Source organism: Myxine glutinosa, chromosome 3 (genome assembly GCF_964187855.1).
Source record: "Myxine glutinosa chromosome 3, kmMyxGlut1.1, whole genome shotgun sequence".
Classification (NCBI taxonomy): Eukaryota; Metazoa; Chordata; class Myxini; order Myxiniformes; family Myxinidae; genus Myxine; species Myxine glutinosa.
The window spans coordinates 131,104,198-131,124,409 of NC_136263.1; the positions used below are offsets into that span (position 1 = coordinate 131,104,198).

At 47.2% G+C, this 20,212-nt stretch overlaps 1 protein-coding gene across 1 annotated transcript; it reads left to right on the plus strand.

The window, feature by feature from the left end:
- The first annotated feature begins 1,042 nt into the window (after window positions 1-1,042).
- LOC144891229 (pyruvate dehydrogenase E1 component subunit beta, mitochondrial-like) lies at window positions 1,043-8,776 on the plus strand. Its single transcript, XM_078773614.1, has 4 exons — window positions 1,043-1,067; window positions 1,708-1,817; window positions 6,718-7,021; window positions 8,179-8,776. Exons 1-4 carry the CDS (start codon window positions 1,043-1,045, stop codon window positions 8,670-8,672), a joined length of 933 nt encoding a protein of 310 aa, XP_078629740.1. The 3' UTR covers window positions 8,673-8,776.
- Window positions 8,777-20,212: the final 11,436 nt, after the last annotated feature.

Genomic DNA, 20,212 nt, shown 5'->3' on the forward strand with positions numbered 1-20,212 from the left:
GAAGATCAGTTGAAAATTGTGACCTGTAGGCAACTGACATAAAGATAAACAGACAGACAGACAAACAGACAAACAGACAGAATAACACACAAGACCAAACCAATATACTTGAAAAATCTTCGATTTTCACAAATAACAAGAAAGAAAACAAACAACCGGAATGAAAACTGAGTAGGTACTCCCTTTCAGTGTGCATCATCACCGGGCCCCCTTCAGTCGGATCACTCCAGAGAATGTGTTTCCACTACTCCAGAGTCCAATGTCGGCGAGCTTTACACCACTCCAGCCGACGCCTGGCATTGCGCAAGGTGATCTTAGGCTTGTGTTTGGCTGCTCGACCATGGAAACCCATTTCATGACGGTCCCGACGTAAACTTCACAAACCATGTGAAGGTGGGAAATCAAGCCTGTGGAAGATGTAGCCGGGCACTGCAAAGGATTCAGATAACACGTACAGAAGCCTGCTTCCAGCTAAGTGGAAACACAGACTTTGACAGACACAAGCAATACAGTTTTGAGAGAACAGAAGACAGTTCAGTGGACCACATCTTCAAAACAATTACAGGAATTTCTATCTGGTCCAGTTGATTTTGAGATGTCAAGCCGTTGAATAATCTTAGCAACCTTCCTAGGTGTGATGATGATAGTGGAAAGTCTGGTGTCAAGTCGGGAAGGACAATTAGGCAATGGATGTCTGTGGTCTTCAAGTGTAGAGTTTGCAGCAAAATGCTGAACAAAGAGGTTAACTTTATTAATAGGAGAAGTAATCACTTCAGGGCCATTGAAGAGGACAGGAATCGATGATCTATTATGGTTGAGAATGCTGTTAGCAATTCTCTAGAAATCTCTGGGACCTAGCTGCTTATTTGAGATAGAATCACAAACAAATTCTGCATATCGTCACTCAGCATCTCCAAGACCCGTTTACAGCGGTTGCTCGCAAGGCGAAACAAATAATGCGCCTGACTCGAGCCAACACGATGATACTGTTTGAAAAAGTGATTGCGATGGGCGACAGCAGCAGAACAAGCCGGAGTGAACCATGGCTGTGAGTGTGGTTTCACTTGGTAGGTCCAAGAAGGGATAAAGAGGTCTATACCAAAACGAATCCACTCAGTAACTTCCTTGGCAGCTTCAGAAGGTTTGTGACAAGAATTTGGCTCCAGTGAACATCAGCAAGAAAAGAACGCAAGGCATCCCGATCAGCCTTGCTATATTGGAAGACAATTCGATAAACAGGATGAACAACAATTGATGGTGAAGAATAAGAGACCTGGACTTCAACGTTGACATAATCAGAGTTTCCTAATGGGGGGAAATTTTTTGCAGTACAATCCCCAGGATTTTAACAGAAAAACATATTAAGAAGATACCTATTATATTATCAGTAGCTCGATCAGGTATTCGAGTCGGAGCTGAGATGATCTGAGTAAGGTCATGCGACACGGCAAAGTTAAATGAACTGACACCTAGAGCATCTGTGCTGTGAGAGTGAACTCACCATTCTTTGTGATGAACATTAAAGTCTCCAAAGACCATAATATCAGCAATTGGGTGTCCGGACAGGGACATATCAATACTATCAGTGACAGCATCGAAAATAGCACAATTGGGAGATGATGGAGAGCGATACAAAACATACAGGTAGCCAGTGGAATACAAAAGTGCTAAGTGAAAACACATAAACTCTTGTGTCCTATCCTCAAGGGAGACCTCACGGCCAAGTGGTAAAGAAGCCTTTGCATAAATACACAAACCATGTGAAGGTGGGAAATCAGGCCTGTGGAAGATGTAGTCGTGCACTGCAATGGATTCAGGTAACACCTCAGTGTGGAGACGAGTTTCACAAAGGGCAAGCAAATCCGGAGAATTTAGTTTCAAGAAGGATTGCATGGCAGAGAAATTGCCACGAACCCCCCTGATATTACTAGAGCAGATACTTAACGGTGTAGACTTAGGTACCCTTGTTGGCGGGACTTGAAATTCAGGTTGAGAACGAGTTTCGTTATATTGCTTTGTCATAGCAACAGTAATAAATGGAGAAAAAAAAGAAGAGGAAAAAATGACAGGATCATTAGTTTACCAATGTTCATATCATGCACAAGGCCACAATGAGAGACACCAAGAGCACAAATGAACCCATAGCCGTAGCAAAGGCACCCTGATGGCCTCAGGAAAGCAACCGGAAGTAGATGCAAGGGCCAGCATCCATGCATGCCCATGGCAGTGCAGCTACACTGGCATTTTACACCTGCTGATGGATCAGCCTCTCAATGCATTACCATCGAGTTTGGGATCCTGTAGTATCGGGCGGCCATGACCTGCAGCATGTTTTTAACCTGTACCCTTCAGAGTGATTGGGTTGAGCCTCTCAAACACAGGGCTCAATGTACATGAATGCAACGATAAACTGACGATCCTCAAAATCAGAGTAACCAGCCCCTTCCACAGAAATAAGACAATTGTAGAAAGTTGTCTCTTTACAGAACAAAAATGGCTGGGAGGGGCTAACTAGTCTGCTTCAAGACAACCAACAGTGCCTCCACCCCCATTTTGGGTGTTGGAACTTCTGCCCTTTCGTGCTCTGCCCCCCCCGCCCCCCCGCCCACGCATGAAAGGTTTCTGCAGGAAGCATGCAGCCTACCAGCAGCCCCCAACTGATTTAATTCCCAAAATCCAGACTTGCTGCTTACGACTCTTCAACTCTTTCATGTATCTTTTTATCCCACCTGTAAAACCATCTTCCTCAATCTGTTCAAGCCCATTCTTTCCACCAAGGTTTCAAGACAGCGTTTTATCGGTCAGAGGTCATGTTAGGTATAAATCCTGTAACCGCGATAACTTGTGAACCAGTGATGGGATTCTGACCAAATTTGGTACACTTATGTAGAATGATGTAAAGATTAACTGATTAGATTTTGGGGCCAAGAGGTCAAAGGTCAAAGGTCAAAGTCTGTAATAGGTCTATAACTTGAGAACGGCTGAAGTGATCTAATTCATCTTGGTACAGGTATGTATATCGACGTAAAGGTTAACTGATTAGAATGTGGAGTCAAGAGGTCAAAGGTCAAATTCTCTAATTGGTCTATAACTTGAGAACAGCTGAAGTGATCTAATCCAAACTTGGTACACATATGTATAATGATCTAAAGATTAACTGATTACATTTTGGGGACAAGAGGTCAAAGTCTGTAGAAGGTCTATAACCTGAGAACGGCTAAAGGGATCTAATTAAAACTTGGTACAGATATGTATAATGATGTAAATATTAACTGATTAGATTTTGGAGTCCTGAGGTCAAAGGTCAGACGTCATGTCAAGTAAAAATGTGCTAACTTGAGAACAGCTGTAGGATTTTAGGCAAACTTGGTACAAGTATTATAATGATGTAATAATGTGGGCGGAGGCCTATCGGTCGACGTCGTGACGTCCAAGAGTGTCGTTCTAGTTTGTTTGTTTTTGGTAAATTTATATTCTTTCCCAGTTTTCCCTTCCACTTCTGTGATTGAGACTTTGTGGCTGTATCCATCTTTTCACCCCATTTTTGGTCGGCACCTTGCTCTCATTCTTGCCCTGTCATCTTATAAGGCTTGGACCTCACCTTACATGGTCTTATCCGTATTCCTCCGAGTCTCCCTCTATGATGTCTCTCAACCATGCTGTTAGTTTGTTCCCCAGCACCCTTTTTCATCCATTCTTTATTAGCCTCCCCAATATGATAGGGATAGTCTTATAGCTGTTATAGGGTTTGTTTCTACAATTAATATACCTAGGAGTACTAAACCACCATTTAGGTTTTGTTTTTTCCTTCCTTTTCTTTTCTGCGAATTACCGAGCTGAATCTAGGAGCTGGCTGGGACTTTTGGAATTAAATTTTGCATCAATAATGTGAATACAAAGTTTGTGGGATTGACATAATTTTTTGGACCTTGACTTAATTTTTAAGGTCATGACCTAATTAAACGCATTTTAACATTTTTCACCATAACTTGACTCATGTTTCTCTGATCAGAACAAAATTGACCTCGTTAGATATCCGAAAGTAAGGCACATTTAAAGTTAATTTTCATCATACCTGTCTGGGTAAAGATTAATGTCTTACACCCCTCGGAGTACAAAACCATCGTTTAGGTTCTTCTCTCTTTTTGTTCTGCCAATGTCAGAGGACTTTCTGAATGAAATTTTGCAACAATAACAGGAAGAAAAAGTATGGGGGGGGGGGGGGGGGGAGGTTGACATAATAGACGTTGACCTATTTTTTAAGGTCAAGACCTAATTAAAATATATTTTAACCTGCTTCACCACAACTTGACTAAGGTTTGTCTTATCGGAAGAAAATTGGCCTGTATAGCTGGCCTAGAGCAAGTTGCATTTATGTATGATTTACATCATACCTCTCCAAGTCAAAGGTCATGACCAAATGGCGGACTGAAAAAAATAACGCGTTTTTGTTTTTCTCTCCGCGTAACGCGTAATAACGCGTTTTTTTTCTAATTTTCCTCCAATTTTCATGATGTTGAATTTTATGGATAGATTGTAGATGGGGATACATTTTGTTCATTTACACAATATCCTTAAATATTGAAAGTCAAGGTCCTATGACATGGTCGGTCTGACAATAACATGGTCTTCATGTGATTGCATGCGGATTGTGTGCGGAGGCTTATCCTTAGCGATCGCTTTGCAATCTCAGATATGTAGTTCTTATGTTGTGTCCAGATCCATTCTGTGTTCTACGTCCTCCACAAGCCTCCACTCCGTAAACTAAAAAAAAATCCACAAAGTGTGGCCTTCAGCTCAACCTTTTTGAATACCATCTGTTCCTTATTCCAGTTTTTTTTGGTTAAAGCAATACACTTTTCACAATCTTTTCTTGTTTCTATCACATCCAGAGTGGCCTTGTCATAGACCAATGATGTTTTGAATTTGTAGACCAAGTTAAAGGTAGGAATTGCAAAATAAATAATTGGAGGCTCTCTTTTTCTACTAGAAAGCAATACAGGTCACCAACCTAATTAATGTAGCATCCAATGAATGGGGCGATTATTGTTGCCAATGCCTGCCTGTGAAGCACAACTCTGAAAGTTGTTGGCTGTTGCTTTATCAATTATAATCGAACATAGACTATTGGGCTAAAAAATAAAGTGTCGTCTGTGAAACACAACTTTCAATTCTGAATTACAAATGTGTAACTTGTTTTTTTCATGCAGCCCTTTTCAAGCATCTTAAATAAATTGAGTGATTGCCTTTTTATTTGAGTAAGACAAATTTGCTGGCCCAAACTTTAAGAGAAAACAAAATTTGTGTACAATTTACACACCTTGCCCAATTTTGTTTGCAAATTGAGAATTCTTACCGTGAGATGTAATTGTATCGTTTTAAAATGAGTTTTTGAAAATAAGCATTCAATTGAATGAATTACTACAGATTACTATCACATAGAAATTGATAATGATGCTTTAAATCTGTTGCATATAATAAGATTTAATGAACAGTTGCATCATTTGTAAAATATACGTGTAATAATTGATAAATCAATATATAAATATGATGTTCTCTTTGATGTCGACGATTCCTAAACATGGGCAGAATAATGTTAGCTGTGCATGCATTGATTCATTTCCTTGAAGAATATTTTCTCACTTCGCCAAAGATTCTCATGTGCCTGCTATTCGTTCTATACCAGAAAATACCTTTTGTGGTGAATGATGATTGCATCTTCCCCAGTGGACATGGGTTAAAGAGTATGGTATCAAAAGGTGATATCATTCTGGGAGGACTATTTCCTGTTCACTTTGGAATGCTGAATGCGCAAGAATTCTTCCAGAGAACTCCAAGCTTTCCTGGTTGCATCGCGTAAGGTTTAATATTCTTTTCATCTTGCCATTATTCCTAAAGTAATATATATACGATTATTTACCTACAAACTTTGATGAATGATGATCCAGAAAGATGGCTTTAAATCTAGGATTTGAGACAAATTGAGGAAAAAATATTCAATTATAATATGCAACTTATTTGAAGATAATTAAAAGTGTACCTATTATTTTTTTTGCAGTCCATCTAACATACTGGGAACTGGCACCTCAAGCAATGCAGTTTTTTTCTTTTTACATCTAAGTGCTATATCCCGTCGTAATGCTTTGTTTTCTAGTAAGGTTTAATTGTTTACCTGCAAACGTTGACGTTAGTTGATGACTGATTTTGTTCACGCTAAATGGGATCATCAGGTCGTATGTGAACGTTACTTCCATGTTCTCAATAATCGCTTTTGCTTCATATTAACTGAGTTTTCTGGGACTGGGATATTTAAGTTTTGCAGATGTGCCAGTTGATTACTGTACAAACCCTTATGCGTCTTTCTTTGTACAGCTGTTCTGACGAGGTATTTACATCCTGATAGGACGTGGCTCGTGGTTTCTGTTTCTACCTTGCAAAACCACCTGTCCAATTGACTTGGTTCTGCCATTTTCTTAGAGCCATTCGTCTAGTGTCCCTCGTCTTGGGCATTTACTATTAGTAGGGTTGGTGGAGGGGGTTAGCATGCACCCAATGGAAATCAATTTCTAAAGGACATTTTTATACTGGAAAAAATGTGTAGAAAACGATTTGCTATGTTAATAAAGTTGTCCGGATGTCCCACGTGCCATTTTTATGCAAATTAAGCCGCCATTATGGATAAATCTGTTATTCACCATATCTCCGCCAATATTACAGATAACTGATTACGCCAATATTACTTTGACGTTCAACTTCAGCATGCAGGCCATCGACCAGGTTGTGAACTCTGCCGCAAAGGCGCTGTACATGTCAGCGGGTACTATCCACGTTCCCATTGTATTCCGTGGCCCAAATGGTGCTTCGGCTGGTGTGGGAGCTCAGCACTCGCAGTGTTTCACTGCTTGGTACGGTCACTGTCCTGGCCTCAAAGTGATCAGTCCCTGGAACTCCGTCGATTGCAAAGGGCTACTGAAAGCTGCCATCCGCGATGATGACCCTGTGGTGTTCCTTGAGAATGAACTCATGTGATGAATTCCATGAAAATCGTCACCCACGTGTGATTCTGTCACATTACCTGGTCTGCCTCACTGAGAGTAGTACTCGTCTGTAGCCATGTGACAGTTCTGGTTCAATACATATAAATGAATTCTCTCTGCTCTTCTTAGCATTCAAGATAATTACCTTATATCTATCTATAATTCCAGCAATCTCTGTGTGTCTGTCTGTGTGTCTGTGTGTCTGTGTGTCTGTGTGTCTGTGTGTCTGTGTGTCTGTGTGTCTGTGACCGCTGTTTCTCGACAACCACGGGTCCGATATACTTGAAACTTGCCAGGTATATTGCTGGGGACCCGAGGATGTGCCTTTTCAAGGTTTCATATTAATCGGACAATTACTTACCGAGATATGTCCAAAAAACGCTTCAACCAATCAGAGAGCAGCGAGCTATCACGTGTGCCGAACGTGGCGATCAGACTCTGCCTCGGACGGCACATTTGACAGCGTATTCATTTATTTCACGTTGGAAAACTATGTTGCCGTTAAACTATGTTTTAAAACGAATTCAAACTGCGATTAAATTAAAACGATTCATCCTAACTGCGATTTGCGAACTTCCGGACAGTGACGACTGTCCGGCAGCACGCTTTCCGGCATCCAATCACAGAACGCTTTGTTGCGTAGGCGTGGCCGATGTGAGACGAGCGGAGCTGAGCGCGTTACGAGCTGACCGCCATTACGGTACGTAATTCGATTTCTTATGCGCATTATTTCTCCCAATTCATTCATCTCCCAATTTCTCCCAATTCAATTCGTATCACTAATAAAAACGAATTTGCGATTCATTCGCTTTCCTGCGCGTTTGTGCACGCGATGGCGATTGCTTTACCAAACTCCGGAAGCCGTTCGCTTTGGACCAAACCATTGCATGAGGGGGGGGTTCTGTGGTCGTTGCGAATGGACCAAACCATTCATGTAAATAGAGGGGGGGGATTGTCACTGTACTCGCAAGCCGTTCGCCGTTCGCTTTGGCGTTGCGAATGAACCAAACCATTTCATGTAAATAGAGGGGGGGGGGATATAATTTTAGATAGATATATAGTACGGGCATATATATAGTACGGGCATGCCCTAGTGTTCAAAATTAGAGTGCACATGGTGATTCCGTCACGATGGAATTCATGATGTACGGGGTGCCTTTTGATATGCCAGAAGAAGCACAGTCTCCAGACTTTCTGTTGCCTATTGGAAAAGCGCACATGGAGCGAACTGGACAGCATATTACAGTAGTCGCTCACTCGCGCATGGTAGGTTTCTGTGTTGAAGCCGCAGCAGTTCTGGCGAAGGAAGGAATTGAATGGGAAGTGATCAACCTTCGGTCTATCAGGCCATTAGATATGGCCACAGTGGAGCAGAGTGTGATGAAAACCAATCACTTGATGACGGTGGAGGGTGGTTGGCCTATCTTTGGTGTAGGGGCTGAGATTTGCGCTAGCGTAATGGAAGGTCCTGCATTTGACTATTTGGATGCCCCAGCCATGCGGGTTACAGGCGTTGACGTCCCCATGCCGTACGCCCGAAATCTGGAAAAACTTGCCGGACCACAGGTCAAGGACATCATAAAGGCTGCCCGTCGAATGGTCACGGGGAAAGAAGAAAGCAGGGCCACTGCCTGAAGCAGGCATGGGTTTTGGGAACCTGTTAGGCCGGCGCTGCTGCTTCTTGCGATGTAAATACACGAGAGTTGCCTGCTATGACCTTAAATGACCTTGCTGATCTAAAATGATCACCTAAGTATCACCAAAGGCTGTCTTTCCCTCGTGGTCCCCCTGTGCTGTCTTTCTCTCATGGTCCCCCTGTGCTGTCTTTCCCTCGCGGTCCCCCTGTGCTGTCTTTCCCTCGGGGTCCCCCTGTGCTGTCTTTCCCTCATGGTCCCCCTGTGCTGTCTTTCCCTCACGGTCCCCCTGTGCTGTCTTTCCCTTGTGGTCCCCCTGTACTGTCTTTCCCTCACGGTCCCCCTGTGCTGTCTTTCCCTCACGGTCCCCCTGTGCTGTCTTTCCCTCGCAGTCCCCCTGTGCTGTCTTTCCCTCGTGGTCCCCCTTTGCTGTCTTTCCCTCGAGGTCCCCCGGTGCTGTCTTTCCCTCGTGGTCCCCCTGTGCTCTCTTTCCCTCACGGTCCCCCTGTACTGTCTTTCCCTCGCGGTCCCCCTGTGCTGTCTTTCCCTCGGGGTCCCCCTGTGTTGTCTTTCCCTCACGGTCCCCCTGTGCTGTCTTTCCCTCACGGTCCCCCTGTGCTGTCTTTCCCTTGTGGTCCCCCTGTACTGTCTTTCCCTCGCGGTCCCCCTGTGCTGTCTTTCCCTTGTGGCCCTGTGCTGTCTTTCCCTCGCGGTCCCCCTGTGCTGTCTTTCCCTCGTGGTCCCCCTGTGCTGTCTTTCCCTCGTGGTCCCACTGTGCTGTCTTTCCCTCATGGTCCCCCTGTGCTGTCTTTCCCTCGTGGTCCCCCTGTGCTGTCTTTCCCTCGCGGTCCCCCTGTGCTGTCTTTCCCTCGCGGTCCCTTTGTGCTGTCTTTCCCTTGCGGTCCCCCTGTGCTGTCTTTCCCTTGCGGCCCCCCTGTGCTGTCTTTCCCTCACGGTCCCCCTGTGCTGTCTTTCCCTCACGGTCCCCCTGTTCTGTCTTTCCCTCATGGTCCCCCTGTGCTGTCTTTCCCTCGTGGTCCCTCTGTGCTGTCTTTCCCTCGTGGTCCCTCTGTGCTGTCTTTCCCTCGTGGTCCCCCTGTGCTGTCTTTCCCTCGCGGTCCCTTTGTGCTGTCTTTCCCTTGCGGTCCCCCTGTGCTGTCTTTCCCTTGCGGCCCCCCTGTGCTGTCTTTCCCTCACGGTCCCCCTGTGCTGTCTTTCCCTCACGGTCCCCCTGTTCTGTCTTTCCCTCATGGTCCCCCTGTGCTGTCTTTCCCTCGTGGTCCCTCTGTGCTGTCTTTCCCTCGTGGTCCCTCTGTGCTGTCTTTCCCTCGTGGTCCCCCTGTGCTGTCTTTCCCTCGTGGTCCCCCTGTGCTGTCTTTCCCTCGTGGTCCCCCTGTGCTGTCTTTCCCTCATGGTCCTCCTGTGCTGTGTTTCCCTCGTGGTCCCCCTGTGCTGTCTTTCCCTCACGGTCCCCCTGTGCTGTCTTTCCCTCACGGTCCCCCTGTGCTGTCTTTCCCTCGCGGTCCCCCTGTGCTGTCTTTCCCTCGTGGTCCCCCTGTACTGTTTTTCCCTCGCGGTCCCCCTGTGCTGTCTTTCCCTCGCAGTCCCCCTGTGCTGCCTTTCCCTCACCGTCCCCCTGTGCTGTCTTTCCCTCGTGGTCCCCCTGTGCTGTCTTTCCCTCGCGGCCCCCCTGTGCTGTCTTTCCCTCACGGTCCCCCGGTGCTGTGTTTCCCTCACGGTCCCCCTGTGCTGTCTTTCCCTCGCAGTCCCCCTGTGCTGTCATTCCCTTGTGGTCCCCCTGTGCTGTCTTTCCCTCGTGGTCCCCCTGTGCTGTCTTTCCCTCATGGTCCCCCTGTGCTGTCTTTCCCTCGTGGTCCCTCTGTGCTGTCTTTCCCTCGTGGTCCCTCTGTGCTGTCTTTCCCTCGTGATCCCCCTGTGCTGTTTTTCCCTCATGGTCCCCCTGTGCTGTCTTTCCCTCGTGGTCCCCCTGTGCTGTCTTTCCCTCATGGTCCTCCTGTGCTGTCTTTCCCTCGTGGTCCCCCTGTGCTGTCTTTCCCTCATGGCCCCCCTGTGCTGTCTTTCCCTCACGGTCCCCCTGTGCTGTCTTTCCCTCACGGTCCCCCTGTGCTGTCTTTCCCTCGCGGTCCCCCTGTGCTGTCTTTCCCTCGCGGTCCCCCTGTACTGTTTTTCCCTCGCGGTCCCCCTGTGCTGTCTTTCCCTCGCAGTCCCCCTGTGCTGCCTTTCCCTCACCGTCCCCCTGTGCTGTCTTTCCCTCGTGGTCCCCCTGTGCTGTATTTCCCTCGCGGTCCCCCTGTGCTGTCTTTCCCTCACGGTCCCCCGGTGCTGTGTTTCCCTCACGGTCCCCCTGTGCTGTCTTTCCCTCGCAGTCCCCATGTGCTGTCATTCCCTTGTGGTCCCCCTGTGCTGTCTTTCCCTCGTGGTCCCCCTGTGCTGTCTTTCCCTCGTGGTCCCCCTGTGCTGTCTTTCCCTCGTGGTCCCCCTGTGCTGTCTTTCCCTCGTGGTCCCCCTGTGCTGTCTTTCCCTCGTGGTCCCCCTGTGCTGTCTTTCCCTCACGGTCCCCCTGTGCTGTCTTTCCCTCACGGTCCCCCTGTGCTGTCTTTCCCTCGCGGTCCCCCTGTGCTGTCTTTCCCTCGCGGTCCCCCTGTGCTGTCTTTCCCTCGTGGTCCCCCTGTGCTGTCTTTCCCTCACGGTCCCCCTGTGCTGTCTTTCCCTCACGGTCCCCCTGTGCTGTATTTCCCTCACGGTCCCCCTGTGCTGTCTTTCCCTCACGGTCCCCCTGTGCTGTCTTTCCCTCGCGGTCCCCCTGTGCTGTCTTTCCCTCGGGGTCCCCCTGTGCTGTCTTTCCCTCGTGGTCCCCCTGTACTGTCTTTGCCACGTGGTCCCCCTGTGCTGTCTTTCCCTCGCAGTCCCCCTGTGCTGTCATTCCCTCATGGTCCCCCTGTGCTGTCTTTCCCTCGTGGTCCCCCTGTACTGTCTTTCCCTCGCGGTCCCCCTGTGCTGTCTTTCCCTCATGGTCCCCCTGTGCTGTCTTTCCCTCGTGGTCCCCCTGTGCTGTCTTTCCCTCGCGGTCCCCCTGTGCTGTCTTTCCCTCGCGGTCCCTTTGTGCTGTCTTTCCCTTGCGGTCCCCCTGTGCTGTCTTTCCCTTGCGGCCCCCCTGTGTTGTCTTTCCCTCACGGTCCCCCTGTGCTGTCTTTCCCTCACGGTCCCCCTGTTCTGTCTTTCCCTCATGGTCCCCCTGTGCTGTCTTTCCCTCGTGGTCCCTCTGTGCTGTCTTTCCCTCGTGGTCCCTCTGTGCTGTCTTTCCCTCGTGGTCCCCCTGTGCTGTCTTTCCCTCATGGTCCCCCTGTGCTGTCTTTCCCTCGTGGTCCCCCTGTGCTGTCTTTCCCTCATGTTCCTCCTGTGCTGTCTTTCCCTCGTGGTCCCCCTGTGCTGTCTTTCCCTCATGGCCCCCCTGTGCTGTCTTTCCCTCACGGTCCCCCTGTGCTGTCTTTCCCTCACGGTCCCCCTGTGCTGTCTTTCCCTCGCGGTCCCCCTGTGCTGTCTTTCCCTCGCGGTCCCCCTGTACTGTTTTTCCCTCGCTGTCCCCCTGTGCTGTCTTTCCCTCGCAGTCCCCCTGTGCTGCCTTTCCCTCACCGTCCCCCTGTGCTGTCTTTCCCTCGCGGTCCCCCTGTGCTGTCTTTCCCTCGGGGTCCCCCTGTGCTGTCTTTCCCTCGTGGTCCCCCTGTACTGTCTTTCCCTCGTGGTCCCCCTGTGCTGTCTTTCCCTCGCAGTCCCCCTGTGCTGTCATTCCCTCGTGGTCCCCCTGTGCTGTCTTTCCCTCGTGGTCCCCCTGTGCTGTCTTTCCCTCGTGGTCCCCCTGTGCTGTCTTTCCCTCGTGGTCCCCCTGTGCTGTCTTTCCCTCGTGGTCCCCCTGTGCTGTCTTTCCCTCGTGGTCCCCCTGTGCTGTCTTTCCCTCGCGGTCCCCCTGTGCTGTCTTTCCCTCACGGTCCCCCTGTGCTGTCTTTCCCTCGCGGTCCCCCTGTGCTGTCTTTCCCTCGCGGTCCCCCTGTGCTGTCTTTCCCTCGTGGTCCCCCTGTGCTGTCTTTCCCTCGCGGTCCCCCTGTGCTGTCTTTCCCTCACGGTCCCCCTGTGCTGTCTTTCCCTCACGGTCCCCCTGTGCTGTCTTTCCCTCACGGTCCCCCTGTGCTGTCTTTCCCTCGCGGTCCCCCTGTGCTGTCTTTCCCTCGGGGTCCCCCTGTGCTGTCTTTCCCTCGTGGTCCCCCTGTACTGTCTTTGCCACGTGGTCCCCCTGTGCTGTCTTTCCCTCGTGGTCCCCCTGTGCTGTCATTCCCTCATGGTCCCCCTGTGCTGTCTTTCCCTCGTGGTCCCCCTGTACTGTCTTTCCCTCGCGGTCCCCCTGTGCTGTCTTTCCCTCATGGTCCCCCTGTGCTGTCTTTCCCTCGTGGTCCCCCTGTGCTGTCTTTCACTCGTGGTCCCCCTGTGCTGTCTTTCCCTCGCGGTTGTCAGCTCTTTCACGAGCCTCGATTCAGTATTTAAAAAAAAAAAAAAAAAAACTGAAAAAACAAGGTGTCTAGACCCATAGTTTGAGGGTCAAAGATCATTATAAGACCCGAATGGTCTTATAATCGTCCCGAATGGGGAAGTACAGTTTCACAGTGTCATTGACCATTTTAGACTGGGACGGCCAAACATTTTGAATGTACCGTTTCACTTGTACTAATCGCTCCGACTAACTCGTCATGAGAAATACAAACGTCTTGTAGCAAGACTTCACAGACACGGTCAACATCATGATCCATGTCAGTGCTGTGATCAGCAGTATCACCAGGTAACCGAGATGAGGCATCAGCAACTTTATTCTGAGAGCCCGGATTATACTGTACTTGGTAGTGATAGTAGGCTACAGTAATCGTGCATTCCAACATGCTATACGCATAGGTCTGTGACCTGAACCCGAAGACGAAAGTAGGGTAACCAGTACCTGATGTTCAGTACGCAGTGTAAATAATGTTCCGTAGAGATAAGCATGGCATGGTTCTACAGCCAAAACATATGCGAGAACTTCACGCTCTGACGGAATAGCGTTTCTCAATATTAGTCAATTTCCTCGATGCACAGGTAATTGTGACCTCAACACAGTCACGGTTAATCACATGAAAGATGCCGTCTTGTCCAGCCGAGCGTGCCCGCTAACTACTTTCTCTACCCATGCTGAAGGATTCCAAGCTGTCAGAGCTGATGGACCACATGTTGCCTCTCCTGGGCAGCCACCGACCATGTTTCCTCTTCAAAGAACTGTTCCTGCAACAGCTGCCAGGACTGGTACGGTCAGCCCTAGCCAACTCGGTTGTTGAGGAATTCCGCGCCCTGGCCAGGGAAGCAGACAAGTATTTCTCCGCCAGACAGCAATGTGGTGCGGCCGCATGGGAAACCGGCCCCGCCGAGCCTCCGCCGCTGGCGGACACCGTCGCGCTTTACTGAAGAGGGCCGTGAGGAACCTCAGCAGCCTCGGGAGGCCCGTGAGGAACCTCAGCAGCCTTGGGACGCCCGTGAGGAACCTCAGCAGCCTCGGGAGGCCCGTGAGGAACCTCAGCAGCCTCGGGGGCCTGTGAGGAACCTCAGCAGCCTCGGGAGGCCCTTGAGGAACGTAAGCAGCATCGCGAGGCCCGTGAGGAACCTCAGCAGCCTCGAGAGGCCCGTGAGGAACCTCAGCAGCCTCGAGAGGCCCGTGAGGAACCTCAGCAGCCTCCCGAGGCCTTGACCAGCCCCCTTGGTTGGCTCAACACCCACGGCGAGGCCGTCCCCCGTCGGGTAAGTCTCCGGTTGGCCCACCCACCGCCAAGCCGCTCACAGTCCCTGCTCGGGTCATCTGTCGTTTCGGCTGGGTGGTTAAGGCCCCCCGAAAACTTACATTGCCCATGTGAGTGTATTCTTGGGGGGCGCATGTAGTGGTTACCTTATTGGGACATAATCCACGGGCACGGGCCAGTGGGGCTTTTGATGGTGTGGGCGAAGCGTGCGCGCGGTTGTTGGAGGAGCCATGCCCTCTGAAGAGGGTTTTGGCGTTATAAAAGCTGTATGAGTTCCCGTCGCGAGTTCAGTGCTGTTGGAATAAAGGAGCTTTGAACAGCTGAGATGTGTCTCGTCCTCTCGTCATCCACAACTCATTCAGTATCCTATTACTATCATCTTGAACATCTGGCAAGGTATAGAAAGTTATCTGACCTTCTGCACCAAGTTAATGCAGTAGAACAGCTCGTTTCCGATCCGCACTTGCTACTTGAAGGCTGCGGCAAGAATGTAGTTCCCCAACATTCGACGCCATTGTGGCCACGGCATGGACGGCCTTCCCGGGGTCGAGAAGAATGGAACAGGGCTGGCGAAAGCAGCAGATTCCATCACAGAATTGTAGGCAGTTTGTCCAGGGTTTAACCCTCGTAGCCAACTGTTGTATTCCGAAGTATGAAGGAACCAAGACAAACGCTGTAACTCCAAAGGCATGAGCAGCGATCGATTAATCCATCCGGACTCAAGCCTGCCACATCCCCCCACGTGATCACTTCATCCGTCATCCACAGCACTCGTGATAGAGTGTATTCAATATAATGTACAATGAGACTAGACACCACACATATGACGTCGTCCCACAATAACGTTTTGTTCGTCATGGATATGCGGTCATACATGTAAAGTTAGGCTTCCATCTGTTCAGCCATTTCGGAGAAAAGGGGATTTTAGTGGTTTTTAAGGCTTCTCACTTAAAACAATATGGCGGCCGAACCACGTGACGAACGACATCATTATAAAAAAGAATTCGGCATCAATATATTCTGAGATGACGCTCAAAAAATTTCATCCTGATCGGATGAAGATTTTTACCTGTCGAATTATGACGTCATACTGGAGGCACATATGACACACCATTCACAATGGTTATACTGCATGGAGAGTACTTTACAATGAGACATGTCTCAATTTTGTCTGTGTAGTGCTTTTTGAGATATAGAGGTGCAATTATTTTTCGATTTTTCAAAGATGGCGCCCATACCACGTGACCTATGATGTCATAATTATGATTAAAAGATTCTGCAGGTGGAGGCGCTCCTATAGTGAAAATTTCCTGTTAATCGGTCCAAATATTGCTGAGAAAATTATTTTAAAAAGGAAACTAGAACTGCCACTTTATAACTGCTGGCAGTGATGACCGGTTTTCCTCTGCCTTCCAGGTTTCATAAAACCCGCTTACACATTATTATTATTTTCTCTCTCTCACACACACACACACACACACACACACACACACACACACACACACACACACACACACACACACACACACACACACACACACACATCCCCATACACACACACACACACACATGCACACACACACACACAAACACACACACACACACACACACACACATCCTCATACACACACACACACATTCCCATACACACCTACATCCCCATACACACACACACCCACCACACACATAAACACATCCACACACACATCCTCACACACACACACACACACACACACAAACACACATCCCCCCCCCCACACATACACACACACATACACACACACACACACACACACACACACACACACACACAAACACACACATCCCCATACACACAAACACACACACACACACACACACACACACACACACACACACACAAACACACCCACACAAACATCCACACACACATCACCACACACACATCCACACCCACACATCCCCACACCCACAAACATCCCCACACCCACATCCCCACACCCACACACATCCCCACACCCACATCACCACACACACATCCACACACACACCCACACACATCAACACACACACATCCTCATACACACACACACACACGTCCTCATACACACACACACACATCCTTATACACACACACCCACACACACATCCCCCCCCACACACACACGCACACACATCCCCACACGCACACACACATCCCCTCCCCCCCCACACACATCCACACCCAAACATCCCCACACCCACATCCCCACACCCCCACATCCACATCCCCACACACACATCCCCACACCCACACACATCCAAACACCCACACACACCCCCACACACACACACACACACACCACTTTATAACTTTATAACAACCCCACTTTCACATTATTTTTTTTCTCCATCAATTTATTTTCATCCTGATCGGATTAAGATTAAGATCGGATTAAGAAATTTCATCCAGATCGGATTAAGTTTGGTCGAATTATGACGTCATAATGGAGACACCTATGACATCAGTATTAACACATGTTATTCCCCATGGAGAGTTCTTTACAATGAGCCATTTCTCACTTTTTTCTATGCAGCTTTTCAGAGATATGAAGGTGCAAAATTTTCCGGTTTTTCCAAGATGGCGCCAGTAGAACGTGACCTACGACGTCATAGTTACCATTAAAAGATTCTACAGGCTGTGGTGCTCCTTTGGTAGAAATTTCCTGACCATGGTCAAACCATTGCAGAGAAAATGATTTTTAAAGAAAATAGACCTGAACTAGAACGCCACTCAGTAGAGCGCGTACTCCCACCGTGGGTGGCCGCTGCTGAGCCCTATCTTCCAATGGTAAAAAAATCCTTCAAAAAATTCCTGGATCCGGAATAATATCCTGAGCTTCACCAAAAACTAATCAATTCTCCTTATCCCAAGGGCAATCATCCCACCAACTTTCATCCAAATCCGTTCAGAACTTTTCCAGATATCTTGTTCACAAACACACGAACACACGAACATATGAACACACACACACACACACACACACACACACACGGACAGACACGATCGAATGCATTACACCCTGGCGGGAGTAAAAATCGCACTGCCAGAATCGGTGACAACTATGAGAAGTTATGCAGAGTTTATTCTTCTTCACACAATAACAACTTATAGCTTCCAGACCATACATCCAATAATCTTAAAATTTTGCACACTTGTTCCACTTCATGACCTCTACTTTATTATAAAGTTTCACGTCGATCAATGAGGAGGTTCAACAGATATAATTGTAAAAACATTTCTTATCAATCATTAACCGCCGCCATTCCATGTGAGCTATCGCAAGATCCAAAAGGGCATTTTAGCATGCCGACATGGGGAACATGATTGTGAAGTTTCCATTCGATGTGATCAAAAATGAGGGAGGAGCTAGGTTTTAAAGGTTTATGCTTCAAAACCTCATAGCTCCTGAACCATATGATTTATGACGTCATGCTCGCTGAACTTCTTGTTTGACATGAATATGCAATTATGCCTGCAAAGTTTGGCCTCGATCTGTTCAGTCGTTTCGGAGAAAATGGGTTTTTGGTGGTTTTTTTCAGTTTTTTCACTTAAAACAATATGGCTGCCGAACTACGTGTCCTACGACGTCATTATAAAAAAATTCTGCATCTATTTATATGGAGATGATGCTCAACAAATTTCATCTTGATCAGATGAAGTTTTTTAGTTGTCGATTTATGATGTCATAATGGACGCACCTATGACATCATTCGCATATGTTATTCTGCATGAGAGTTCTTTACAATGAGACATGTCTCAATTTTTTCTGTGCAGCGCTTTTGGAGATATGGAGGTGCAATTTTTTTCAGTTTTTCCAAGATGGCGCCCGTACCACGTGACCTGTGACATCATAATAACCATTAATACATTATACAGGCCGAGTCGCTCCTATGGTGAAAATGTCCTGTCAATCGGTCCAACTATTGCAGAGAAAATAATTTTAAAGGAAATAAATCCGAAAATGGCAGTGCCACAATCCGTTACATGGCCTGAGAAGACAAGGGGTAGTGTTTCTTCTTCTTCCAGCTATTACAACTTGTAACTTCCAGAGCATACAACCAATAATGTCGAAATTTTAAACACTTATTCCCTTTGATGAGAGATGCATTACATTAAAATTCCAAGTCGATCAATGCAGAGGTTCAAGAGATAGAAGCTTTTGAAGATTTTCGTTGAATTATTTATTGCAGCCAAGCCATCTGACTTATCAAAACTTCTCAAGTAACCTTTTAACTTCCCCACATGGGGAACATTTGTGTAAAATTTCCACTCGATATCTTCAAAAATTAGGGAGGAGTTAGGATTTTAAGTTTATGCTTAAAAACATCATAACTCCTAAATGATGTGACGTACGACGTCGTCATGTGGGAACTTTTTGTTCGTCATGGGCATGCGATTCTGCATGCAAAGTTTGGGCTCGGTCTATTCAGCTGTTGTGGAGAAAAAGGGATTTTAGTGTTTTCACAAATAGGATTATGGCGGCCAAACCATATGAAATAATTTTTTTGACCCTCTTCCACAGATCTCCCAATGTCCCTGTTCTCTGCTGTTGTTGTGCTTCCCTCTCTTTCCCCTTCTGTCTCCCACTCCCTTTATTACATGTACTGTGTTAGCTCTTGCATGAGTTTCGACTTAGACAAAATGTGTTTAATTTTTTTTGGCTATATCTGTGTATTAACTGCACCGTTAATTTTTAACGTTTTGCCGATAAAAAGTTCGTTGAATACACAGGAAATACAGTAACCGTGGTGGAGGGTGACGTGGATGAGAGATGTTGAGTTGATTTTTTAATAGCGCAATAAATGTGTGTTTCCCAATCGCGCTGTTCATCTTTTAAGAGTGCTTAAAATGCGCGTTTCCCAATTGACCCGTTACTGGATTTTGTTGCAGGTTGTGACCACAGTGTGGTAATTTGTGTTTTAATGATAATTGGATGTGCTCTACACTAGGTATTAATTTTTTTTGGTTTACAGTTGAAGGTGTAAGAGAAGGTTGTCATCTCAATACTTATTGGTTGCAGGGTTACATTATGACATGATATTATATTGAATAATCTGATGCTTGTGCAATCTATACATCATAAAAACAAGACTTAAAATAATGTGTGGAAATGTCTAATTGTATTTTCAGTTTTAACCCAAGAGTGCTTCGGTGGACAATGGGAATGGTGTTTGCCATCAAGGAAATTAACAAAGATCCCGACCTGCTCCAAAATGTTACACTTGGATATGTGATTTATGATTCATGCTTTGCTATCCCAAACACATTAGACTCAGCTGTAAGCTTCTTGGAACATGAAACTGGAATGGATAATTCATGCATTATTGGAGCCGCAATAGCAACATCTGGTTCTACACTTTCCATGACAATGTCTCGAATGTTGAGCCCCTACTTCATTCCACAAGTGTGTTTCCTGTGATATCGTTTGGAAAGGATTGAAATAATCCTCAATCGTCATCTTATGGAGTACCTGTCTAGTGACAGATAGCCTATGTTTGTTTGACTGGTTGTTGGCTCAAAACTCAAAACTATAGCAAGAGCTCTCCCCATTCCATCTCCTCCTCTCTACCCTACACTGAAAACAATGTGTACCCCTCGCTTTCAGTCTATAGAGAAAAGAGAACGGTGTTAAGGATAGTGAGGAGTAAATGAGGGGGAGTAAAGGTTATTGATGTATTATGCTACATG

Coding starts and splice junctions, on each gene's coding strand:
- LOC144891229 (XM_078773614.1), top strand. CDS start 1,043: ATGGCTGTGAGTGTGGTTTCACTTG. Junction 1,818..6,717: donor GTGCACTGCAATGGATTCAG/GTAACACCTCAG, acceptor CCAATATTACAG/ATAACTGATTACGCCAATAT. Junction 7,022..8,178: donor GGTGTTCCTTGAGAATGAAC/TCATGTGATGAA, acceptor CGATGGAATTCA/TGATGTACGGGGTGCCTTTT.